We start from the raw sequence: 26,728 nt of genomic DNA, 5'->3' as shown, positions 1-26,728 counted from the left end.
GCTGTACAAATCCTATTAGAGATAATCTCCTTCGAATTGTACGTTAACAGGATTAACGGTAATCGCGGCCGAGGACAATCGCTCGGCATTATACAATCTTTAAACATACCGCCCCCCTTGCACGGCCCGTGCAATAAATAAGGGAGCGATTTTACCGTAAGGCCGCGACACGAGTGAGAGTAGGCGTATAGACAGTAAGGAAAATATGTAAATTACTTACATTTTTTGGAGGGTCCGGCGGAGTTCTTTCCCTGCAGCATCTGCAGGGAAGCTAGTATAGCCTGAATGGCAGCCTTCGGCAAGGCGTCGTCGTTAGGCGGTCCCCGCCTAGTGTTGCCAGGCCGTTTCCTCCGTCTTTCCTTTCTTGTCTCCGTTTTCCCTTTTTTCCCCATTGGTTGTTCCGGTTGGTTTTCCGGTGCCTTAGCCTTCCGCTTACGGGCTCCCTTCTTGGTCGGCGGGACCGCCGGTAAAGCGGGTGGCTGTTGTGCGGTGGCGGGTTGGTTGGCCTCCACTGTGGGGGCTGCATCCTCGCGGAAGAGGCATGATCTCAACTCTCCGTCCTTGGCCCATTTCAGCACGTAGCGCCCACCCGGAACTGGGCATTTATATCGGCGCGTCGTATACGGAATATGCGCCGGAACCGATATCGTTTGGCGTCCCACCGGGAATATCAGCGCGGGGGTCACTCCCTCGCTGGTTGAGGGTTTCGGTGGTTCCTCCACCCCCTCTTGTTTTTCCGAGGGAGCCTCGGCCAAACCTCCCAACTGCAGTATCCGTTCAAACGCGATATCAAAGCCGGGTGACGAAATCGCGGTTTCCGGCGAGGCTGGAACGCTGTTAGCGGAACTATTTGCTGACTCGCTCGCCATGGTAGCTAATTAATAACTGATCCTATTTGGCGAGAAATCGTTCAAATTTTGATTCAGGGCGTTCGCGTATGCGAAGTGCCCCCTTCCCTTAGCGCTAACGAGATTGGAGGATATTACCCCCTACTCTTCGATTTCGCACAGGAGACAAGTGGCCGGTGAGAATCAACCGTTCTCACCTTCCAAAATCCTTGCCTTTTCGAACTCGAACGGTTTTGTTTAGATCACCTGCTCGGCTTCGGGAACCGTCGCCGAAGGTGACTCAAACAAAGACTCAGCCACAGGCAGCGTACACAATCGCGTAATTGGTCGCGTATATGTGGATTTGGCTGTGCGTACTTTAACTACACGTACATGCCCATCCTTTCCCGGAAATACTTCCTCTATTCTTCCCATTTCCCACTGATTCGGGGGGAGGAGAGGATTCTGCACTAAAACAAGATCATTCTTTTTTAGGCGTGTATTTTCCGTCTGCCATTTGTAGCGGTTCTGGAGGTGCATGAGATAATCTCTTGTCCAGTGCCTCCAGAGCTGCTCGTGGAATTTTTGCATAGTTCTCCATCTTGTCAGATGCGAAATATTAACATTTTCCACGGATTCCATTGGGGGTGCCATCATGGGCCCTCCAATTAGGAAGTGTGCCGGTGTGAGCGGCGCATAATCATCAGGGCTATCACTCAGAGCGGCAATCGGTCGCGAGTTTAAACTGGCTTCGATTTTACAGAGTAACGTCTGTAATTCCTCGCTCGTGGGAGTGAATTCTCCTATGATGCGCTTTAAATGATGCTTCACAGATTTGACTCCGGCTTCCTGCATCCCACCGAAATGGGGGGCACTGGGTGGGTTAAACTGCCACCGAATGCCCTTTTCGCCGCATTGGTTTTGCATTTCCGGCGTTTTACACACCTTATTGAAATGTTTTCTCAATTCACGATCTGCACCGACGAAGTTTGTCCCATTGTCACTGCGTATGCAAGACGGGATTCCTCGTCGGGCCATGAACCGATCCAATGCAGCCAAAAATGCACTCGTCGTGTAATCATGGACGAGTTCAATATGTATGGCCCTTGTAGCGAAGCAGACGAAAACTGCGATATACGCTTTATGAGCTGTTTTTCCTCGGCCCGCGGAGTCGCGGACTTTATACGGTCCCGCATAATCGACTCCGCAGTTTAAAAAAGCCCTTGCTGCACGGCTGCGTTCTGGGGTCAAATCCTGCATGATTTGCGTGGAGGTTTGTGCCCTCCATCTTACGCATTTCATACATTGATGGATGACCTTGCGAGCCGTGGTTCGGCAACCGAGGATCCAAAATTGTTGCTTTACCATGGATATCGTCAGCTGCAAGCCCCCGTGCAACGTATTTACGTGGCACTGCCGAATTATCATGGTAGACACATGGTGTTTTGGCAGAATTATGGGGTGCTTCGCTTCCCATGCCAGCGTCGCATTCTCCAGTCGTCCACCGACCCTCAAAACGTCATTCGTGTCGAGGAAAGGGTTCAGACTTTTTAACGGAGATTTTGCGGGAATTTCCCTGTGCTTTTTTAAACACTGGTACTCGCCCGCAAAATGCGTTCGCTGGATGTAGCGGACGATTCTTTCCTTGGCCAGCTTCAATTCTGATGCTTCGACAACGTTGGCATCGAACGACCTTCGCTCACCTTGCATCGGTCTACGTAATCGGAGACAATATGCAGTCACGCGAAGTAGCTTACTCCAGGTTGAGAATCGGAATACAAATTCCCATTCCTTGTCTGGAGTTGCAACGTGGGCGTGCGGAATGCGCTTGCCCTCGGTCGTATCGATGGAATCAGGCGTTTTCGGCCAATTTTCCTCTCGTTGTCTTAACCATGCTGGACCAGAAATCCACAGCTTCGATTGAATGAGCTCCTCCGCTTCGACACCGCGCGAATTCAAATCCGCGGGATTGAAGCGGGTGGGAACATGTCTCCATTCAGCTTTCGGAAGCATGGTCTGGATTTTCGCGACTCGGTTGGCTATCACAACCTTCCAAGTCGAAGCATGTTTTTTCAACCAAGCTAGTGCAATGGTGGAATCTGACCAACAGATTATACGGTCAATTTTTATGGACAATGACCGTTCCACGTGCACTGCGAGCTCGGTAAGCAGTACGGCTCCGTTCAATTCGAGAATCGGAATTGACTGCGTTTTAATCGGAGCCACCCTCGTTTTTGCCATGATCAAGGTTGTGAAAATTTCCTCGGTCATGGTCGTCACGCGTAAATACGTGACGGCCGAGTACGCTCCGAGTGAAGCATCGCAGAATCCGTGTAATTCCACCGAAACTGCATCTGCTCCGTAACGGATCCATCTGGGAAATTTTACTTTTTCCAAACTGCTCCAATCCTCGCAAAACGTGTTCCACGTTTTTAGCGTATTCGCGGAGACATGATCGTCCCACTGGATTTTTTCCAGCCATTGGGACTGCATCAAAATCTTCGCGCGAATTACGACTGGTGATAACCAGCCGAGCGGATCGTATAGTTTGGCTATTTCAGAAAACAAAGTTCGCTTTGTAATCGGGCCTGCAGCCGGTTGGAACCGTTGCAGGTTGAAATAGAAATAATCTCCCGATGGTATCCATCGCAATCCAAGCACCTTGAGTTCGGAATCATCGAACAAGGTGAGGTCGACAGCGTGGGAGTGAGAGCTTTGTGGGATGTTTCGTAGTAATTTCTGCGAGTTACCAGCCCACTTTCTCAATTTAAACCCGCCGCCCTGTAAGAGTTCGCAAACTTGAATACGAATTTTTTCCAACAAGGACGTGTCGGGTGCCCCCATAAATACGTCATCAACGTATATATCTTTCTCGAGTATCGGAGCGGCGAGAGGAAATCTGTCACCGTCCCGTTTTTTCAACTCGAGCAGAGTACGCATCGATAAATACGGTGCACACGCCGTTCCGTACGTAACGGTGTTCAACTCGAATGCTTTAAGCACTTCGGTTTCGGGTGTGCGCCATAAGATGCACTGAAAACGACGATCCTGCGGGGCGACGAGAATTTGCCGAAACATTTTCTCGATATCGGCCACCAGCACGTATTCGTACAGCCTCCATCTCGTCAAAACAGACGTGATGTCGTTCTGCAGTTTCGGACCTACGTGTAGGATGTCGTTCAGGGATTGTCCGCCCACCGTACGGCTGGTCGCGTTAAACACGACTCGCAGTTTGGTGGTTGCACTCTCCGTTCGGATAACCGCTCGATGCGGAATGTAGAGTCTGGATTTTTCAGAGGGCTCTATACGAGTCATGTGTTCCAACGACTCATACTCCGCGAGAAATTCTTCATATTCTCGTGCGAGGTTCTGATCCTTGTCCAATTTCCTTCTCATCCTAGTCAACGCGGAGAGAGCGATATGGAGTGAATCTCCCAGCGCTTCTTCCGGTTTCGGATGGTTAAACGGCAATCGGACAATAAACCGTCCCGTTGCATCCCGTGCGACAGTCTTTTGGAAATGAGTTTCACACTCTTCCTCAGCTTTTGTAAGCACTGAGGTCGAGGGAATTTCTTCAATTTCCCAGAACCGTCGAATCGCGTAATCCAGCGATTCAAGTACGTTGCAATGCAACGTTCGCACGTGACACCGGGCCTTGCTTGCTGCATTTATTGGTCCGGATAATATCCAGCCGAATGCAGTTTCTTGTGCAATTGGCCCTTCGGGCGCTATTCGTCGGAATCCCGATCGAATAACTTGGGCGTACAGATCCGCGCCGATCAAAACTTCAATGTTTTGTCCGGACGCGGGTTCGGGGTCTGCGAGCATAAGGTTTCGTAACGCGTCGTCATTGAACACGTTTACACACGGCGAGGCATAGTTCGTGATTTTTGACACGACGTATGCTCTGGCCGAAACCATCGGGGTAACCCCGTTAGCCGCTCCCAGATTTAACCCTACACTGTACTTAATTTGTTGGGTTCGACCACCCCCCAAGCCCGATACCGTGGCTGAGGTTTTCCTCCTCGGGAGGTTGAGGTCATTCCTCAATCTCGCCGAGATGAAGGATGTCTCGGACCCTTGATCCAACAGCGCGCGAGTTAAACGCGACGCGCCGTTTTCTCCGTACACTCGTACGATCGCGGTAGCTAACAGCACCGGCCTCGGTACGTCTGTACTCGCAGTACAGTGTGACGTAGTAGCCCGTGACGTCGTTGCTTGCGTCGTCGAGGTATCGGCGGCTCTCGCCTTAGCCGTACGGCGCTGTGGAGGGGCGTTATCCCGCCGCTCCTCACGCTTGCCGTTCGAAAATTTCGTTTTCGGCTTTTGGCTAGGAGCCTCTCTTTCGTATTGCTCGAAATGCAACAGGGCATGATGCCTGCCACTGCATCTCGAACAGACGTGTTGGCTCCGGCAACCCTTTGCGTCATGATCTAGGGCCAGACAGATTATACACCCTTGTCTGTCCCTTATGAGCTGGTATCGCACTCTTGTGGAAAAACTCTTAAATGCACCGCATTCGGTCAGTGCATGCGTTTGTCCGCAAATTATGCACTTCCGCTGCGCAGGGGGGGAGCCCACGACGGCGTTATGACTCCGTACTCGTGGCTTATGTTCCTTTTTTGAGGCAGTTTTGCGGTTATGTTCGTCAATGACGGTCATAGCGCGTGCTTCCTGGTCAAGGAATCTCAGGATCTCCTCAATCAACGGATATTCCGTTGACATCTTGAGGGATCGTTCCCATTCCCCTTGCAACGTAGCGTCAAATTGACTTGCTACGACGTGTGTTAGCAGCCAGCTAAGCTGCTCTTCCACAGTTCCTTTTTTAGCAAGTATAGCGAGTGCTTGCCGAAAGCCAATGGTGACCTGCTGAACACTCGCCAGGTCGCCTTTTCGGATTTTTGATAGTCTCAGTATCTGATCAAGAATCTTGATCAGCACCAAGCGTGGGAGCCCGAATTCTGTTTTCAGGGTCGTCCACGCCACTGAGAAATTTTTATCCGTTATTGCAAGCGATGCGATAGCGGCTGCGGCTCTCCCGGTTATACAGGTGTTCAGGTATTGTAACCTCTGTACATCCGTTAAAGTGGGGTTGTTGATTACTCCGGCGGTAAATAGATCTTCGAAATGTTCCCATTTCGACGAATCCCCGTCGAATTTCTCCAACCTCATCTTCGGGAGTTCGATCGGTATTGATTGCTGGATTTCCGGCATTACTGATCTTGGACCAGTCGTGATACGGGTTATTTCCGTAGACACATAAGCCTGAAAATCCAAAAACTCGTTTTCAGTTTCCCCCATAAAATCCCGTTGGAACAGCTCGTAAGAGTGTCGTTCCCCAGGAGGGAGAAGCCTACACACGACCTTATACTGATCGTTCATCTGTTGCCACAGACTGTTTACATAATTGAGCCTTTCCTCCAGAATTTTTTCTGTGTACTTAGCTCGACCCATCTTTTTAAGGTTGATGGATGCCCTGTTTATCCGTTCCATCCCTCTGGTCAAATCCTCGAGGTGTGCCTCAAGGTCAGACCACTTGGGATCTTTAGTAACGGACATGGCTGTTGAAGGTTAAACACTTCGAAACAACCGTACACGGGAGAAACTCTCGTGTATTATGTCCAACACTTCCCTTTACCGATTACCTCAGTATCCGGCTCGAAGGACCTTATGTTAAAAAGCTGATGCTTTTAACGACGAAGTCCGGATAGAGGGATCGGATTTTTAATGTGGGAAGTGAGTTGGGAATTTAAGATTTTCTTTTTCAAAAAACTGTTTATTATAAAAATAAAAATAAAAGTAAAATAAACAATCAGAAACAATGAAAATTCTTATTAAATTGTCTTCCACGATTTCTTGGTCGGAAGCGGCACGTTGAGGTAGGCCAAGATTCTGTGAACAGAAAAACACGGCAATGTGTTAGACACGTAAACACGTTACACGTATATTCGCCGCGTGTGTGTCCTCACGCTCCTGGCTTCGATATTCGAATGTATAGGAGCGGAGAATTTCGCTCGCTCGTAATATACGAGCTCGCAAGTGGACTGTATTTAATATCTGGCGTGAAAAGAATTAAATTTCCTTTCGACGCCGAACTGAGTCGATTGTCTAGTGGACGGGGATGCAAGTGGAGGTTGTAAGGCTCCAAATGCACTGATCCCGTGAGTATGCCCACGGAGTCTGTGCGTCGAGTCGCACTGCAGTACAACGGCACGACCGTCGATCTGCGGCTTCTCTTTAACGTTCCAACAGATGACTTGTTGGTCGAGAATTGTACTGCGAAGCCCGACAGCACGTGGTTCACTGCACGAATGCACCACTCGATGTGATTCGTGACAGTATTTGAACTACGTGGGGGCCTGACCCGCGACTCCTTGACCTCTCCGCACAGGTGCTCCTCTAAGCGTTATACCGGCGGGGTCTGTAGAGGGAAGGAATCGAAGACCGAAAGTCAAGCGTCCTAAGTGGACGCTGACCTGACTCCAGTGAGCCCACCTCGAGGTTCACCACGTAGGTGCCTCCCTTCGGTGTCTCCTAAGCCGAACGACAATCACAGAGAAGTTTGAACGGTATTCGCCCACTTCTCTGTGTTTCAAACGTTTATACGCTTGAAACGACAAAATAATACTGCACGAGGGGGGTCGAGCACCTTATTGGTGTATTCTCGAGCCCTCCAAATTAGACAGAAAATAGAAATTGAGCTTGTTTGGGACTTTCCCGAACGAAACTCCTGAATGCTTTTATTCGAGTCGAGAGTCGACTCGTTTGATAAGCAAAGACTAAATTAATGAGTGCTAGTTTGAGTTTTAATGAATTCTCAGCTGTGCGAGGTCAATCAGAGGACCCGCACCAGACTGAACATCGACTCGTTGCACCCTTTATTGGTTAATTGTCTGCTAGCTTTATCTCGAGAATTTCACTCTCGAGATTCGCTCGAAATCTGTTCGGACACGATCGGGAGCCGATGTGCCTTCTTCAGAAGTCGTTGTGAGACTGTGTCGATTGACAGCCGAAAACGTCGCCGCGTTGCTCCAATTAGCCGTTCCGCGGCGCTGTCCAAATTTCGGCAGTCGATCTTTGTCTAATTATTTGCGCGCTACTCTCTCACGATACTGACGTCATCAACACCGTTAGCACACTCGAATCGAAGGTAATGAGCCGTTACCGTTGGCAGAAAAACTAGTAATACACGCGTTTTTCTATCACTGTTTGCTGTACAAATCCTATTAGAGATAATCTCCTTCGAATTGTACGTTAACAGGATTAACGGTAATCGCGGCCGAGGACAATCGCTCGGCATTATACAATCTTTAAACACGCATATTTCTCATACTTCATAGCTAGATCCTGGGTTTTTCTGCATTGGATCACGTAGTAAAGTGGTACCACACTAAAACAGTCAATTAAACCTGGTTTCGATCAATATTTTAGAGGATAACGCAAGTTATGTCTGGGTTAGGTCCAGGATTTGCCCTCATCAGGCTCATACTTTCGCATATTTCTCATACTTCATAGCTAGATCCTGGGTTTTTCTGCATTGGATCACGTAGTAATATGGTACCACACTGGAACAGTCAATTAAACCTGGTTTCGATCAATATTTTAGAGGATAACGCATGTTAGGTCTGGGATAGGTCTGGGATTTTCACTCATCAGACTCATACATTCGCATTCTTCACATACTCGTTGAACGGATCCTGGGTTTTTACTGGTTTGGATCACGTAGTAATGTGGTACTACACTGAAACATTTAATTAAACCTGGTTTTGATAAATATTTTAGAGGATAACGCATGTTAGGTCTGGGTAACGTCTAGGATTTGCCCTCATCAGGCTCATACTTTCGCATATTACTCATACTTCATGGCTGGATCCTGGGCTATTTCTGGATTGGATCACGTAGTAATGAAGTACAACACTGAAACAGTCAATTAAACATGGTTTCCATCAATATTTTAGAGGACATGTTAGGTCTAGGTTAGGCCTGGGATTTGCCCTAATCAGGGTCAAACTTTCGCAGTTTTAACATACATGTTGACCTAACCCAGGGTTTTTTCATCTTTGTATCACATAGTAATGTGGTACCACGCTGAAACAGTCAATTAAACCTGGTTTCGATCAATATTTTAGAGGATAACGCAAGTTAGGACTGGGATAGGTCTGGGATTCGCCCTCATCAGGCTCATACTTTCGCGTTTTTCACATACTTGTTGAACTGATCCTGGGTTTTTTCTGGTTTGGATCACGTAGTAATGTGGTACCACACTGAAACAGTCGATTAAACCTGGTTTCGATCAATATTTTAGAGGATAACGAAAGTTAGGTCTGGGATAGGTCTGGGATTTGCCCTCATCAGACACATACTTTCGCGTTTTTCACATACTTGTTGAACTGATCCTGGGTTTTTTCTGGTTTGGATCACGTAGTAATGTGGTACCACACTGAAACAGTCGATTAAACCTGGTTTCGATCAATATTTTAGAGGATAACGAAAGTTAGGTCTGGGATAGGTCTGGGATTTGCCCTCATCAGACACATACTTTCGCACACTTCACATACTCGTTGAACAGATCCTGGGTTATTTTCTGGTTTGGATCACATCGTAATGTGGTACCACACTGGGACAGTCGATTAAACCAGGTTTCGATCAATATTTTTCAGGATAACGCATGTTAGGTCTAGGTTAGGCCTGGGATTTTCTCCTACCAGACTCATACTTTCGCATTCTTCACATACTTGTTGAACGGATCCTGGGTTTTTTCTGGTTTGGATCACGTAGTAATGTGGGACCACACTGAAACAGTCAATTAAACCTGGTTTCGATCAATATTTTAGAGGATAACGCTAGTTTGGTCTGGGATAGGTGTGGGATTTGCCCTCATCAGGGTCATATTTTCGCATTTTTCACATACTTGTAGAACAGATCCCTGGCTTTTTCAGGTTTGTATCACGTAGTAATGTGGTACCACACTGAAACAGTCGATTAAACCTGGTTTCGATCAATATTTTAAAGGATAACGCATGTTATGTCTAGGTTAGTCCTGGGATTTGCCCACATCAGGATCATACTTTCGCGTATTTCACATACTTGTTAAACAGATCCTGGGTTTTTTCTGGTTTGGGTCACGTAGTAGTGTGGTACCACATTGAAACAATCGATTAAACCTGGTTTCGATCAATATTTTTGAGGATAACGCATGTTAGGTCTAGGTTAGGCCTGGGATTTTCACTCATCAGACTCATACTTTCGCATTCTTCACATACTTGTTGAACGGATCCTGGGTTTTTACTGGTTTGGATCACGTAGTAATGTGGTACCACACTGAAACATTCAATTAAACCTGGTTTTGATAAATATTTTAGAGGATAACGCATGTTAGGTCTGGGTAACGTCTAGGATTTGCCCTCATCAGGCTCATACTTTCGCATATTTCTAATACTTCATGGCTAGATCCTGGGCTATTTCTGCTTTGGATCACGTAGCAATGTGGTACCACATTGAAGCAATCGATTAAACCTGGTTTCGATCAATATTTTTGAGGATAACGCATGTTAGGTCTTGGTTAGGCCTGGGATTTTCCCTCATCAGGCTCATTCTTTCGCATATTTCTCATACTTGATGGCTAGATCCTGGGCTTTTTCTGGATTGCATCACGTAGTAATGTAGTACCACACTGAAACTGTCAATTAAACCTGGTTTCCATCAATATTTTAGAGGACAACGCAAGTTAGGTCTGGCATAGGTCTGGGATTTGCCCTGATCAGGCTCATACTTTCGCGTTTTTCACATACTTGTTAAACAGATCCTGGGTCTTTTCTGGTTTGGATCACGTAGTAGTGTGGCACCACATTGAAACAATCGATTAAACCTGGTTTCGATCAATATTTTTGAGGATAACGCATGTTAGGTCTAGGTTAGGCCTGGGATTTTCACTCATCAGACTCATACTTTCGCATTCTTCACATACTCGTTGAACGGATCCTGGGTTTTTACTGGTTTGGATCACGTAGTAATGTGGCACCACACTGAAACATTCAATTAAACCTGGTTTTGATAAATATTTTAGAGGATAACGCATGCTAGGTCTGGGTAACGTCTAGGATTTGCCCTCATCAGGCTCATACTTTCGCATATTTCTAATACTTCATGGCTAGATCCTGGGCTATTTCTGCTTTGGATCACGTAGTAATGTGGTACCACATTGAAACAATCGGTTAAACCTGGTTTCGATCAATATTTTAGAGGATAAGGCATGTTATGTCTAGGTTAGGCCTGGGATTTTCACTCATCAGACTCATACTTTCGCATTCCTCACATACTTGTTGAACGGATCCTGGGTTCTTCTGGTTTGGGTCACGTAGTAATGTGATGCCACAGTAAAACAGTCAATTAAACCTGGTTTTGATCAATATTTTAGAGGATAACGCAAGTTATGTCTGGGTTAGGTCCAGGATTTGCCCTCATCAGGCTCATACTTTCGCATATTTCTCATACTTCATAGCTAGATCCTGGGTTTTTCTGCATTGGATCACGTAGTAATATGGTACCACACTGGAACAGTCAATTAAACCTGGTTTCGATCAATATTTTAGAGGATAACGCATGTTAGGTCTGGGATAGGTCTGGGATTTTCACTCATCAGACACATACATTCGCATTCTTCACATACTCGATGAACGGATCCTGGGTTTTTACTGGTTTGGATCACGTAGTAATGTGGTACCACACTGAAACATTTAATTAAACCTGGTTTTGATAAATATTTTAGAGGATAACGCATGTTAGGTCTGGGTAACGTCTAGGATTTGCCCTCATCAGGCTCATACTTTCGCATATTTCTCATACTTCATGGCTGGATCCTGGGCTATTTCTGGATTGGATCACGTAGTAATGAAGTACAACACTGAAACAGTCAATTAAACATGGTTTCCATCAATATTTTAGAGGACATGTTAGGTCTAGGTTAGGCCTGGGATTTGCCCTCATCAGGGTCATACTTTCGCAGTTTAAATATACATGTTGACCTGATCGAGGGTTTTTTCTGCTTTGTATCACGTAGTAAAGTGGTACCACACTGAAACAGTCCATTAGACCTGGTTTGGATCAATGTTTTAGAGGATAACGCATGTTAGGTCTAGGTTAGCCCTGGGATTTTCACTCATCAGACTCTTACTTTCGCATTATTCACATACTTGTTGAACGGATCCTGGGTTTTTTCTGGTTTCGTTAACGTAGTAATGTGTTACCACACTGAAACATTCAATTAAACCTGGTTTTGATAAATATTTTAGAGGATAACGCATATTAGGTGTGGGTTAGGTCTAGGATTTGCCCTCCTCAGGCTCATACTTTCGCATATTTCTCATACTTCATGGCTAGATCCTGAGCTATTTCTGGATTGTATCACATAGTAATGTGGTACCACGCTGAAGCAGTCAATTAAACCTGGTTTCGATCAATATTTTAGAGGATAACGCAAGTTAGGTCTGGGATAGGTCTGGGATTCGCCCTCATCAGACTCATACTTTCGCGTTTTTCACATACTTGTTGAACTGATCCTGGGTTTTTTCTGGTTTGGATCACGTAGTAATGTGGTACCACACTGAAACAGTTGACTAAACCTGGTTTCGATCAATATTTTAGAGGATAACGAAAGTTAGGTCTGGGATAGGTCTGGGATTTGCCCTCATCAGACACATACTTTCGCACACTTCACATACTCGTTGAACAGATCCTGGGTTATATTCTGGTTTGGATCACATAGTAATGTGGTACCACACTGGGACAGTCGATTAAACCAGGTTTCGATCAATATTTTTCAGGATAACGCATGTTAGGTCTAGGTTAGGCCTGAGATTTTCTCTCACCAGACTCATACTTTCGCATTCTTCACATACTTGTTGAACGGATCCTGGGTTTTTTCTGGTTTGGATCACGTAGTAATGTGGGACCACACTGAAACAGTCAATTAGACCTGGTTTCGATCAATATTTTATGGAATAATACATGTTAGGTCTAGGTTAGGTCTGGGATTTGCTCTCATCCGGCTCATTCTTTCGCATATTTCTCATTCTTGTTGGCCAGATCCTGGGCTTCCACTGGTTTGGATCACGTAGTAATGTGATGCCACACTAAAACAGTCAATTAAACCTGGTTTTGATCAATATTTTAGAGGATAACGCAAGTTATGTCCGGGATAGGTCTGGGATTTGCCCTGATCAGGCTCATACTTTCGCGTTTTTCACATACTTGTTAAACAGATCCTGGGTCTTTTCTGGTTTGGATCACGTAGTAGTGTGGTACCACATTGAAACAATCGATTAAACCTGGTTTCGATCAATATTTTTGAGGATAACGCATGTTAGGTCTAGGTTAGGCCTGGGATTTTCACTCATCAGACTCATACTTTCGCATTCTTCACATACTCGTTGAACGGATCCTGGGTTTTTACTGGTTTGGATCATGTAGTAATGTGGCACCACACTGAAACATTCAATTAAACCTGGTTTTGATAAATCTTTTAGAGGATAACGCATGCTAGGTCTGGGTAACGTCTAGGATTTGCCCTCATCAGGCTCATACTTTCGCATATTTCTAATACTTCATGGCTAGATCCTGGGCTATTTCTGCTTTGGATCACGTAGTAATGTGGTACCACATTGAAACAATCGGTTAAACCTGGTTTCGATCAATATTTTTGAGGATAACGCATGTTAAGTCTAGGTTCGGCCTGGGATTTTCACTCATCAGACTCATACTTTCGCATTCTTCACATACTTGTTGAACAGATCCTGGGTTTTTTTCTGATTTGGATCACGTAGTTATGTGGTACCACACTGAAACAGTCGATTAAACCTGGTTTCGATCAATATTTTTGAGGATGACGCATGTTAGGTCTAGGTTAGGCCTTGGATTTTCCCTCATCAGGCTCATTCTTTCGCATATTTCTCATACTTGATGGCTAGATCCTGGGCTTTTTCTGGATTGCATCACGTAGTAATGTAGTACCACACTGAAACAGTCAATTAAACCTGGTTTCCATCAATATTTTAGAGGACAACGCAAGTTAGGTCTGGCATAGGTCTGGGATTTGCCCTCATCAGGGTCACACTTTCGCATTTTTCACATACTTGTTAAACAGATCCTGGAGTTTCTGGTTTGGATCACGCAGTAATATGGTACCACACTGAAACAGTCCACTGAACCTGGCTTCGATCATTATTTTTGAGGATAACTCATGCTAGGTCTAGGTTAGGCCTGGGATTTGCCCTCATCAGACTCATACTTTCGCACACTTCACATACTCGTTGAACAGATCCTGGGTTATTTTCTGGTTTGGATCACAGAGTAATGTGGTACCACACTGGGACAGTCGATTAAACCAGGTTTCGATAAATATTTTTCAGGATAACGCATGTTAGGTCTAGGTTAGGCCTGGGATTTTCTCTCACCAGACTCATACTTTCGCATTCTTCACATACTTGTTGAACGGATCCTGGGTTTTTTCTGGTTTGGATCACGTAGTAATGTGGGACCACACTGAAACAGTCAATTAAACCTGGTTTCGATCAATATTTTAGGGAATAATTCATGTTAGGGCTAGGTTAGGTCTGGGATTTGCTCCCATCCGGCTCATTCTTTCGCATATTTCTCATTCTTGTTGGCCAGATCCTGGGCTTCCACTGGTTTGGATCACGTAGTAATGTGATGCCACACTAAATCAATCAATTAAACCTGGTTTCGATCAATATTTTTGAGGATAACGCATGTTAGGTCTAGGTTAGGCCTGGGATTTTCACTCATCAGACTCATACTTTCGCATTCTTCACATACTTGTTGGACAGATCCTGGGTTTTTTGCTGGTTTGGATCACGTAGTTATGTGGTACCACACTGAAACAGTCGATTAAACCTGGTTTCGATCAATATTTTTGAGGACGACGCATGTTAGGTCTAGGTTAGGCCTTGGATTTTCCCTCATCAGGCTCATTCTTTCGCATATTTCTCATACTTCATGGCTAGATCCTGGGCTTTTTCTGGATTGCATCACGTAGTAATGTAGTACCACACTGAAACAGTCCATTAAACCTGGTTTCGATCAATATTTTAGAGAATAATTCATGTTAGGTCTAGGTTAGGTCTGGGATTTGCTCTCATCAGGCTCATACTTTCGCATATTTCTCATTCTTGTTGGCCAGATCCTGGGCTTCCACTGGTTTGGATCACGTAGTAATGTGATGCCACACTAAACCTGTCAATTAAACCTGGTTTCGATCAAGATTTTAGAGGATAACGCAAGGTATGTCAGGGATAGATCTGGGGATTTGCCCTCATCAGGCTCATACTTACGCGTTTTTCACATTCTTATTGAACAGATCCTAGGTTTTTTCGGGTTCGGATCACGCAGTAATGTGGTACCACACTGAAACAGTCGATTAAACCTGGTTTCGATCAATATTTTAGAGGATAGCGCATGTTAGGTCTGGGATAGGTCTGGGATTTGCCCTCGTCAGGCTCATACTTCCTCATTCTTCACATACTTGTTGTACAGATCCTGGATTTTTTTCTGGTTTGGATCACGTAGCAATGTGGAACCACACTGAAACAGTCCATTAAACCTGGTTTCGATCAATATTTTACAGAATAACTCATGTTAGGTCTAGGTTAGTTCTGGGATTTGCTCTCATCAGGCTCATACTTTCGCATATTTCTCATTCTTCTTGGCCAGATCCTGGGCTTCCACTGGTTTGGATCACGTAGTAATGTGGTACCACACTGAAACAGTCGATTAAACCTGGTTTCGATCAATATTTTAGAGGATAACGCAAGTTATGTCTGCGATAGGTCTGGGATTTGCCCTCGTCAGGCTCATACTTCCTCACTCTTCACCTACTTGTTGTACAGATCCTGGGTTTTTTTCTGGTTTGGATCACGTAGTAATGTGGTACCACTCTGAGAGAGACCATTAAACCTGGTTTCGATCAATATTTTAGAGAATAATGCAAGTTAGGTCTAGGTTAGGCCTTGGATTTGCTCTCATCAGGCTGGTACTTTCGCATATTTCTCATACTTGATGGCCAGATCCTAGGCTTCCACTGGTTTGGATCACGTAGTAATGTGATGCCACACTGAAACTGTCAATTAAACCTGGTCTTGACAAATATTTTAGAGGATAACGCATGTTAGGTCTGGGTTAGGTCTAGGATTTGCCCTAATCAGGCTCATAATTTCGCATATTTCTCATACTTCATGGCTAGATCCTGGGCTTTTTCTGGTTTGGATCAGGCAGTAATGTGGTACCACACTGAAACAGTCCATTAAACCTGGTTTCGATCAATATTTTAGAGAATAATTCATGTTAGGTCTAGGTTAGGTCTGGGATTTGCTCTCATCGGGCTCATTCTTTCGCATATTTCTCATACTTCATGGCTAGATCCTGGGCTATTTCTGGATTGCATCATGTAGTAATGTAGTACCACCCCGAAACAGTCAATTGAACCTGGTTTCCATCAATATTTTAGAGGACAACACAATTTAGGCCTGGGATAGATCTGGGATTTGCCTACATCAGGATCATACTTTCGCATTTTTCACATACTTGTTGAACAGATACTGGGTTTTTTCTGGTTTGGATCACGCAGTAATGTGGTACCACACTGAAACGTTCAATTAAACCTGGTTTCGATCAATATTTTAGAGGATAACGCAAGTTATGTCTGGGATAGGTCTGGGATTTGCCCTCGTCAGGCTCATAGTTTCGCGTTTCTTACATACTTGTAGAACAGATCCTGGGTTTTTTCTGGTTTGGATCCCGTAGTAATGTGGTACCACACTGAAACAGTCCATAAAACCTGGTTTCGAACAATATTTTAGAGAATAATTCATGTTAGGTCTAGGTTAGGTCTGGGATTTGCTCTCATCAGACTCATACTTACGCATACTTCACATACTTGTTAAACAGATCCTGGGTTTTTTTCTGGTTTGGATCACGTAGTAATGTGGTACCACACTGAAATAGTCGATTAAACCTGGTTTCGATCAATATTTCTGAGGATATCGCATGTTAGATCTAGGTTAGGCCTGCGATTTTCTCTCATCAGACACATACTTTCGCATTCTCCACATACTTGTTGATCAGGTCCTGGGTTTTTTCTAGTTTGGATCACGTAGTATTGTGGTACCACACTGAAGCAGTCCATTAAACCTGGTTTGGATCAATATTTTAGAGAATAACGCATGCTAGGTCTTGGCTAGGTCTGGGATTTGCTGACATCAGGCTCATATTTTCGCGTTCTTCACATACTTGTTGAACAGATCCTTGGTATTTTTCTGGTTTTGATCAGGTAGTAATGTGGTACCACACTGAAACAGTCGATTAAACCTGGTTTCGATCAATATTTTTGAGGATATCGCATGTCAGATCTAGGTTAGGCCTGCGATTTTCTCTCATCAGACACATACTTTCGCATTCTCCACATTCTTATTGAACTGATCCTGGGTTTTTTCTGGTTTGGATCACGTAGTAATGTGGTACCAGACTGAAACATTCAATCAAACCTGGTCTTGGTATATATTTTACAGGATAACGCATGTTAGGTCTGGGTAAGGTCTAGGATTTGCCATCATCAGGCTCATAATTTCGCATATTTCTCATACTTGTTGAACAGATCCTGGGTTTTTTCTGGTTTGGATCACGTAGTAATGTGGTATCACACTGAAACGGTCCATTAAACCTGGTTTCGATCAATATTTTATAGGATATCGCATGATAGGTCTGGGATAGGTCTGGGATTTGCTCTCATCAGGCTCATACTTTCGCATTTTTCACATACTTGTTGAACAGATCCTGGGTTTTTTCTGGTTTGGATCACGAAGTAATGTAGTACCACACTGAAACAGTCCATTAAACCTGGTTTCGATCAATATTTTAGAGCATAATTCATGTTAGGCCTAGGTTAGGTCTGGGATTTGCTCTCATCAGGCTCATACTTTCGCATATTTCTCATTCCTGTTGGCCAGATCCTGGGCTTCCACTGGTTTGGATCACGTAGTAATGTGATGCCACACTAAACCTGTCAATTAAACCTGGTTTCGATCAAGATTTTAGAGGATAACGCAAGGTATGTCAGGGATAGATCTGGGGATTTGCCCTCATCAGGCTCATACTTTCGCGTTTTTCACATTCTTACTGAACAGATCCAGGGTTTTTTCTGGTTTGGATCATGTAGTAATGTAGTACCACCCTGAAACAGTCAATTAAACCTGGTTTCCATCAATATTTTAGAGGACAACGCAAGTTATGTCTGGGATAGGTCTGGGATTTGCCCTCGTCAGGCTCATAGTTTCGCGTTTCTTACATACTTGTAGAACACATCCTGGGTTTTTTCTGGTTTGGATCCCGTAGTAATGTGGTACCACACTGAAACAGTCCATTCAACCTGGTTTCGATCAATATTTTAGAGGATAACGCATGTTATGTCTAGGTTAGTCCTGGGATTTGCCCTCATCAGGGTCATATTTTCGCGTTCTTCACATACTTGTTGAACAGATCCTTGGTATTTTTCTGGTTTTAATCAGGTAGTAATGTGGTACCACACTGAAACAGTCGATTAAACCTGGTTTCGATCAATATTTCTAAGGATATCGCATGTTAGATCTAGGTTGGGCCTGCGATTTTCTCTCATCAGACAATACTTTCGCATTCTCCACATACTTGTTGATCAGATCATGGGTTTTTTCAAGTTTGGATCACGTAGTAATGTGGTACCACACTGAAACAGTCCATTAAACCTGGTTTGGATCAATATTTTAGAGAATAATTCATGTTAGGTCTAGGTTAGGTCTGGGATTTGCTCTCATCGGGCTCATTCTTTCGCATATTCCTCATACTTCATGGCTAGATCCTGGACTATTTCTGGATTGCATCATGTAGTAATGTAGTACCACCCCGAAACAGTCAATTAAACCTGGTTTCCATCAATATTTTAGAGGACAACACAAGTTAGGTCTGGGATAGATCTGGGATTTGCCCACATCAGGATCATACTTTCGCATTTTTCACATACTTGTTGAACAGATACTGGGCTGTTTCTGGTTTGGATCACGTAGTAATGTGGTACCACACTGAAACGTTCAATTAAACCTGGTCTTGATAATTATGTTAGAGGATAACGCATGTTATGTCTGGGTTAGGTCTAGGATTTGCTCTCAGCAGGCTCATACTTTCGCATATTTCTCATACTTGATGGCTAGATCCTGGGCTTTTTCTGGATTGGATCGCGAAGTAATGTGGTACCACACTGAAACAGTCGATTAAACCTGGTTTCGATCAATATTTTAGAGGATAACGCAAGTTATGTCTGCGATAGGTCTGGGATTTGCCCTCGTCAGGCTCATACTTCCTCACTCTTCACATACTTGTTGTACAGATCCTGGGTTTTTTTCTGGTTTGGATCACGTAGTAATGTGGTACCACTCTGAAAGAGACCATTAAACCTGGTTTCGATCAATATTTTAGAGAATAATTCATGTTAGGTCTAGGTTAGGCCTGGGATTTGCTCTCATCAGGCTGGTACTTTCGCATATTTCTCATACTTCATGGCCAGAGCCTAGGCTTCCACTGGTTTGGATCACGTAGTAATGTGATGCCACACTGAAACTGTCTATTAAACCTGGTCTTGACAAATATTTTAGAGGATACCGCATGTTAGGTCTGGGTTAGGTCTAGGATTTGCCCTAATCAGGCTCATAATTTCGCATATTTCTCATACTTCATGGCTAGATCCTGGGCTTTTTCTGGTTTGGATCACGCAGTAATGTGGTACCACACTGAAACAGTCCGTTAAACCTGGTTTCGATCAATATTTTAGAGAATTATTCATGTTAGGTCTAGGTTAGGTCTGGGATTTGCTCTCAGCAGGCTCATACTTTCCAATATTTCTCATACTTGATGGCTACATCCTGGGCTTTTTCTGGATTGGATCACGTAGTAATGTGGTACCACACTGAAACGTTCAATTAAACCTGGTCTTGATAATTATTTTAGAGGATAACGCATGTTATGTCTGGGTTAGGTCTAGGATTTGCTCTCAGCAGGCTCATACTTTCGCATATTTCTCATACTTGATGGCTAGATCCTGGGCTTTTTCTGGATTGGATCACGTAGTAATGTGGTACCACACTGAAACTGTCAATTAAACCTGGTCTTGACAAATATTTTAGAGGATAACGCATGTTAGGTCTGGGTTAGGTCTAGGATTTGCCCTAATCAGGCTCATAATTTCGCATATTTCTCAAATTTCATGGCTAGTTCCTGGGCTTTTTCTGGTTTGGATCACACAGTAATGTGGTACCACACTGAAACAGGCCATTAAACCTGGTTTCGATCAACATTTTAGAGAATAATTCATGTTAGGTCTAGGTAAGGGCTGGGATTTGCTCTCATCGGGCTCATTCTTTCGCATATTTCTCATACTTCATGGCTAGATCCTGGGCTATTTCTGGACTGCATCATGTAGTAATGTAGTACCACACTGAAACAGTCGATTAAACCTGGTTTCGATCAATATTTTTGAGGATGACGCATGTTAGGTCTGGGATAGGTCTGGGATTTGCCCTCGTCAGGCTCATAGTTTCGCGTTTCTTACATACTTGTAGAACAGATCCTGGGTTTTTTCTGGTTTGGATCCCGTAGTAATGTGGTACCACACTGAAACAGTCCATGAAACCTGGTTTCGAACAATATTTTAGAGAATAATTCATGTTAGGTCTAGGTTAGGTCTGGGATTTGCTCTCATCAGACTCATACTTACGCATACTTCACATACTTTTTAAACAGATCCTGGGTTTTTTTCTGGTTTGTATCACGTAGTAATGTGGTACCACACTGAAACAGTCGATTAAACCTGGTTTCGATCAATATTTTTGAGGATAACGCATGTTAGGTCTAGGTTAGGCCTGAGATTATCACTCATCAGACTCATACTTTCGCATTCTTCACATACTTGTTGAACGGATCCTGGGTTTTTTCTGGTTTGGATCACGTAGTAATGTGGTACCAGACTGAAACATTCAATTAAACCTGGTCTTGATATATATTTTACAGGATAACGCATGTTAGGTCTGGGTAAGGTCTAGGATTTGCCATCATCAGGCTCATAATTTCGCATATTTCTCATACTTCATGGCTTGATCCTGGGCTTTGTCTGGATTGGATCACGTAGTATTGTGGTACCACACTGAAACACTAAATTAAACCTGGTTTCGATCAATATTTTAGAGGATAACGCAAGTTTGGTCTGGGATAGGTCTGGGATTTGCCCTCATCAGGCTCATACTTTCGCGTTTTTCACATACTTGTTGGAGAGATCCTGGGTTTTTTCTGGTATGGATCACGTAGTAATGTGGTACCACACTGAAACAGTCCATTAAACCTGGTTTCGATCAATATTTTATAGGATAGCGCATGATAGGTCTGGGATAGGTCTGGGATTTGCCCTCATCAGGCTCATACTTTCGCGTTTTTCACATTCTTATTGAACAGATCCTGGGTTTTTTCTGGTTTGGATCATGCAGTAATGTGGTACCACACTGAAACAGTTCATTAAACCTGGTTTCGATCAATATTTTAGAGAATAATTCATGTTAGGTCTAGGTTAGGTCTGGGAGTTGCTCTCATCGGGCTTATTCTTTCGCATATTTCTCATACTTCATGGCCAGATCCTGGGCTATTTCTGGATTGCATCATGTAGTAATGTAGTACCACCCTGAAACAGTCAATTAAACCTGGTTTCCATCAATATTTTAGAGGACAACGCAAGTTAGGTCTTGGTTAGGTCTGGGATTTGCTCACATCAGGCTCATATTTTCGCGTTCTTCACATACTTGTTGAACAGATCCTTGGTATTTTTCTGGTTTTGATCACGTAGTAATGTGGTACCACACTGAAACAGTCGATTAAACCTGGTTTCGATCAATATTTTTGAGGATATCGCATGTTAGATCTAGGTTAGGCCTGCGATTTTCTCTCATCAGACACATACTTTCGCATTCTCCACATTCTTATTGAACTGATCCTGGGTTTTTTCTGGTTTGGATCACGCTGTAATGTGGTACCACACTGAAACAGTCGATTAAACCTGGTTTCGATCAATATTTTAGAGGATAACGCAAGTTATGTCTGCGATAGGTCTGGGATTTGCCCTCGTCAGGCTCATACTTCCTCACTCTTCACATACTTGTTGTACAGATCCTGGGTTTTTTCTGGTTTGGATCACGTAGTAATGTGGTACCACTCTGAAAGAGTCCATTAAACCTGGTTTCGATCAATATTTTAGAGAATAATTCATGTTAGGTCTAGGTTAGGCCTGGGATTTGCTCTCATCAGGCTGGTACTTTCGCATATTTCTCATACTTGATGGCCAGAGCCTAGGCTTCCACTGGTTTGGATCACGTAGTAATGTGATGCCACACTGAAACTGTCAATTAAACCTGGTCTTGACAAATATTTTAGAGGATACCGCATGTTAAGTCTGGGTTAGGTCTAGGATTTGCCCTAATCAGGCTCATAATTTCGCATATTGCTCATACTTCATGGCTAGATCCTGGGCTTTTTCTGGTTTGGACCACGCAGTAATGTGGTACCACACTGAAACAGTCCATTAAACCTGGTTTCGATCAATATTTTAGAGAATAATTCATGTTAGGTCTAGGTTAGGTCTGGGATTTGCTCTCATCAGGCTCATACTTTCGCATATTTCTCATTCCTGTTGGCCAGATCCTGGGCTTCCACTGGTTTGGATCACGTAGTAATGTGATGCCACACTAAAACAGTCAATTAAACCTGGTTTCGATCAATATTTTAGAGGATAACGCAAGTTATGTCTGGGATATGTCCTGGGATTTGCCCTCGTCAGGCTCATACTTCCTGATTCTTCACATACTTGTTGTACAGATCCTGGGCTTTTTCTGGATTGCATCACGTAGTAATGTAGTACAACACTGAAACAGTCAATTAAACCTGGTTTCGATCAATATGTTAGAGAATAATTCATGTTAGGTCTAGGTTAGGTCTGGGATTTGCTCTCATCAGGCTGGTACTTTCGCATATTTCTCATACTTGATGGCCAGATCCTAGGCTTCCACTGGTTTGGATCACGTAGTAATGTGATGTCACACTGAAACAGTCAATTAAACCTGGTCTTGATAAATATTTTAGAGGATAACGCATGTTAGGTCTGGGTTAGGTCTAGGATTTGCCCTAATGAGGCTAATAATTTCGCATCTTTCTCATACTTCATAGCTAGATCCTGGGCTTTTTCTGGTTTGGATCACGCAGTAATGTGGTACCACACTGAAACAGTCCATTAAACCTGGTTTCGATCAATATTTTAGAGGGTGACGCAAGTTATGTCTGGGATAGGTCTGGGGATTTGCCCTCATCAGGCTCATACTTTCGCATTTTTCACATTATTGTTGAACAGATCCTGGGTTTTTTCTGGTTTGGATCACGTAGTAATGTGGTACCACACTGAGACAGTCCATTAAACCTGGTTTCGTCCATTATTTTAGAGAATAATTCATGTTAGGTCTAGGTTAGGTCTGGGATTTGCTCTCAGCAGGCTCATACTTTCGCATATTTCTCATACTTGATGGCTAGATCCTGGGCTTTTTCTGGATTGGATCACGTAGTAATGTGGTACCACACTGAAACATTCAATGAAACCTGGTCTGGATAAATATTTTAGAGGACAACGCATCTTAGGTCTGGGATAGGTCTAAGATTTGCCCTCGTCAGGCTCACAGTTTCGCGTCTTTCACATACTTGTTGAACAGATCCTGGGTTTTTTCTGGTTTGGATCACGAAGTAATGTGGGTCCACACTGAAACAATCAATTAAACCGGGTCTTGATAAATATATTAGAGGATAACGCATGTTAGGTCTGGGATAGGTCTGGGATTTGCCCTCATCAGACTCATACTTTCGCACACTTCACATACTCGTTGAACAGATCCTGGGTTATTTTCTGGTTTGGATCACATAGTAATGTGGTACCACACTGAAACAGTCAATGAAACCTGGTTTCCATCAATATTTTAGAGGACAACGCAAGTTAGGTCTAGGTAAGGCCTGAGATTTTCACTGATCAGACTCATACATTCGCATTCTTCACATACTTGTTGAACGGATCCTGGGTTTTTTCTGGTTTGGATCACGTAGTAATGTGGTACCACACTGAAACATTCAATTAAACCTGGTCTTGATAAATATTTTAGAGGATAACGCATGTTAGGTCTGGGTTACGTCTAGGATTTGCCCTCGTCAGGCTCATATTTTCGCATATTTCTCATACTTCATGGCTAGATCCTGGGCTGTTTCTGCATTGTATCACGTAGTAATGTGGTACCACGCTGAAACACTCAATTAAAGCTGGTTTCGATCAATATTTTAGAGGATAACGCAAGTTAGGTCTGGGATAGGTCTAGGATTTGCCCCCATCCGGCTCTTACTATCGCATATTTCTCATACTTCATGGCTAGATCCTGGGCTATTTCTGGATTGGATCACGTAGTAAAGTGGTACCACACTGAAACATTCAATGAAACCTGGTCTGGAGAAATATTTTAGAGGATAACGCATGTTAGGTCTGGGTTAGGTCTAGGATTTGCCCTCATCAGGCTCATACTTTCTCATATTTCTCATACTTCATGGCTAGATCCTGGGCTATTTCTGGATTTGATCACGTAGTAAAGTGGTACCACACTGAAACATTCAATGAAACCTGGTCTGGAGAAATATTTTAGAGGATAACGCATGTTAGGTCTGGGTTAGGTCTAGGATTTGCCCTCGTCAGGCTCATACTTTCGCGTTTTACACATACTTGTTGAACAGATCCTGGGTTTTTTCTGGTTTGGATTACGTAGTAGTGTGGTTCCACACTGAAACAGTCCATTAAACCTGGTTTGGATCAACATTTTAGAGGATAACGCATGTTAGGTCTGGGTTAGGTCTAGGATTTGCCCTCATCAGGCTCATACTTTCTCATATTTCTCATACTTCATGGCTAGATCCTGGGCTATTTCTGGATTTGATCACGTAGTAAAGTGGTACCACACTGAAACATTCAATGAAACCTGGTCTGGAGAAATATTTTAGAGGATAACGCATGTTAGGTCTGGGATAGGTCTGGGATTTGGCCTCATCAGACTCATACTTTCGCACACTTCGCATACTCGTTGAACAGATCCTGGGTTATTTTCTGGTTTGGATCACATAGTAATGTGGTACCACACTGAAACAGTCAATGAAACCTGGTTTCGCTCAATATTTTAGAGGATAACGCATGTTAGGTCTAGGTAAGGCCTGAGATTTTCACTGATCAGACTCATACATTCGCATTCTTCACATACTTGTTGAACGGATCCTGGGTTATTTTCTGGTTTGGATCACATAGTAATGTGGTACCACACTGAAACAGTCAATGAAACCTGGTTTCCATCAATATTTTAGAGGACAACGCAAGTTAGGTCTAGGTAAGGCCTTTGATTTTCACTGATCAGACTCATACATTCGCATTCTTCACATACTTGTTGAACGGATCCTGGGTTTTTTCTGGTTTGGATCACGTAGTAATGTGGTACCACACTGAAACATTCAATTAAACCTGGTCTTGATAAATATTTTAGAGGATAACGCATGTTAGGTCTGGGTTACGTCTAGGATTTGCCCTCGTCAGGCTCATATTTTCGCATATTTCTCATACTTCATGGCTAGATCCTGGGCTGTTTCTGCATTGTATCACGTAGTAATGTGGTACCACGCTGAAACACTCAATTAAAGCTGGTTTCGATCAATATTTTAGAGGATAACGCAAGTTAGGTCTGGGATAGGTCTAGGATTTGCCCCCATCCGGCTCTTACTATCGCATATTTCTCATACTTCATGGCTAGATCCTGGGCTATTTCTGGATTGGATCACGTAGTAAAGTGGTACCACACTGAAACATTCAATGAAACCTGGTCTGGAGAAATATTTTAGAGGATAACGCATGTTAGGTCTGGGTTAGGTCTAGGATTTGCCCTCATCAGGCTCATACTTTCTCATATTTCTCATACTTCATGGCTAGATCCTGGGCTATTTCTGGATTTGATCACGTAGTAAAGTGGTACCACACTGAAACATTCAATGAAACCTGGTCTGGAGAAATATTTTAGAGGATAACGCATGTTAGGTCTGGGTTAGGTCTAGGATTTGCCCTCGTCAGGCTCATACTTTCGCGTTTTTCACATACTTGTTGAACAGATCCTGGGTTTTTTCTGGTTTGGATTACGTAGTAGTGTGGTTCCACACTGAAACAGTCCATTAAACCTGGTTTGGATCAACATTTTAGAGGATAACGCATGTTAGGTCTGGGTTAGGTCTAGGATTTGCCCTCATCAGGCTCATACTTTCTCATATTTCTCATACTTCATGGCTAGATCCTGGGCTATTTCTGGATTTGATCACGTAGTAAAGTGGTACCACACTGAAACATTCAATGAAACCTGGTCTGGAGAAATATTTTAGAGGATAACGCATGTTAGGTCTGGGATAGGTCTGGGATTTGGCCTCATCAGACTCATACTTTCGCACACTTCACATACTCGTTGAACAGATCCTGGGTTATTTTCTGGTTTGGATCACATAGTAATGTGGTACCACACTGAAACAGTCAATGAAACCTGGTTTCGCTCAATATTTTAGAGGATAACGCATGTTAGGTCTAGGTAAGGCCTGAGATTTTCACTGATCAGACTCATACATTCGCATTCTTCACATACTTGTTGAACGGATCCTGGGTTATTTTCTGGTTTGGATCACATAGTAATGTGGTACCACACTGAAACAGTCAATGAAACCTGGTT

General features: G+C 43.6%; 1 protein-coding gene across 1 annotated transcript; it reads right to left on the bottom strand.

Moving 5' to 3' along the window:
- Positions 1–212: 212 nt before the first annotated feature.
- LOC143350580 (uncharacterized) lies at positions 213–6,386 on the bottom strand. The gene is made up of 3 exons (XM_076782656.1): positions 3,993–6,386; positions 3,489–3,608; positions 213–764 (listed from the first exon to the last, which is right to left on the bottom strand). Exons 1-3 carry the CDS (start codon positions 6,384–6,386, stop codon positions 213–215), a joined length of 3,066 nt encoding a protein of 1,021 aa, XP_076638771.1.
- Between the last annotated feature and the right edge of the window lie 20,342 nt (positions 6,387–26,728).

The sequence above is a fragment of the Colletes latitarsis genome, unplaced genomic scaffold (assembly GCF_051014445.1).
Source record: "Colletes latitarsis isolate SP2378_abdomen unplaced genomic scaffold, iyColLati1 scaffold0006, whole genome shotgun sequence".
NCBI lineage: Eukaryota > Metazoa > Arthropoda > Insecta > Hymenoptera > Colletidae > Colletes > Colletes latitarsis.
The sequence above is the reverse complement of the archived record's forward strand: the minus strand, read 5'-3'. Positions and strand labels throughout refer to the sequence as shown.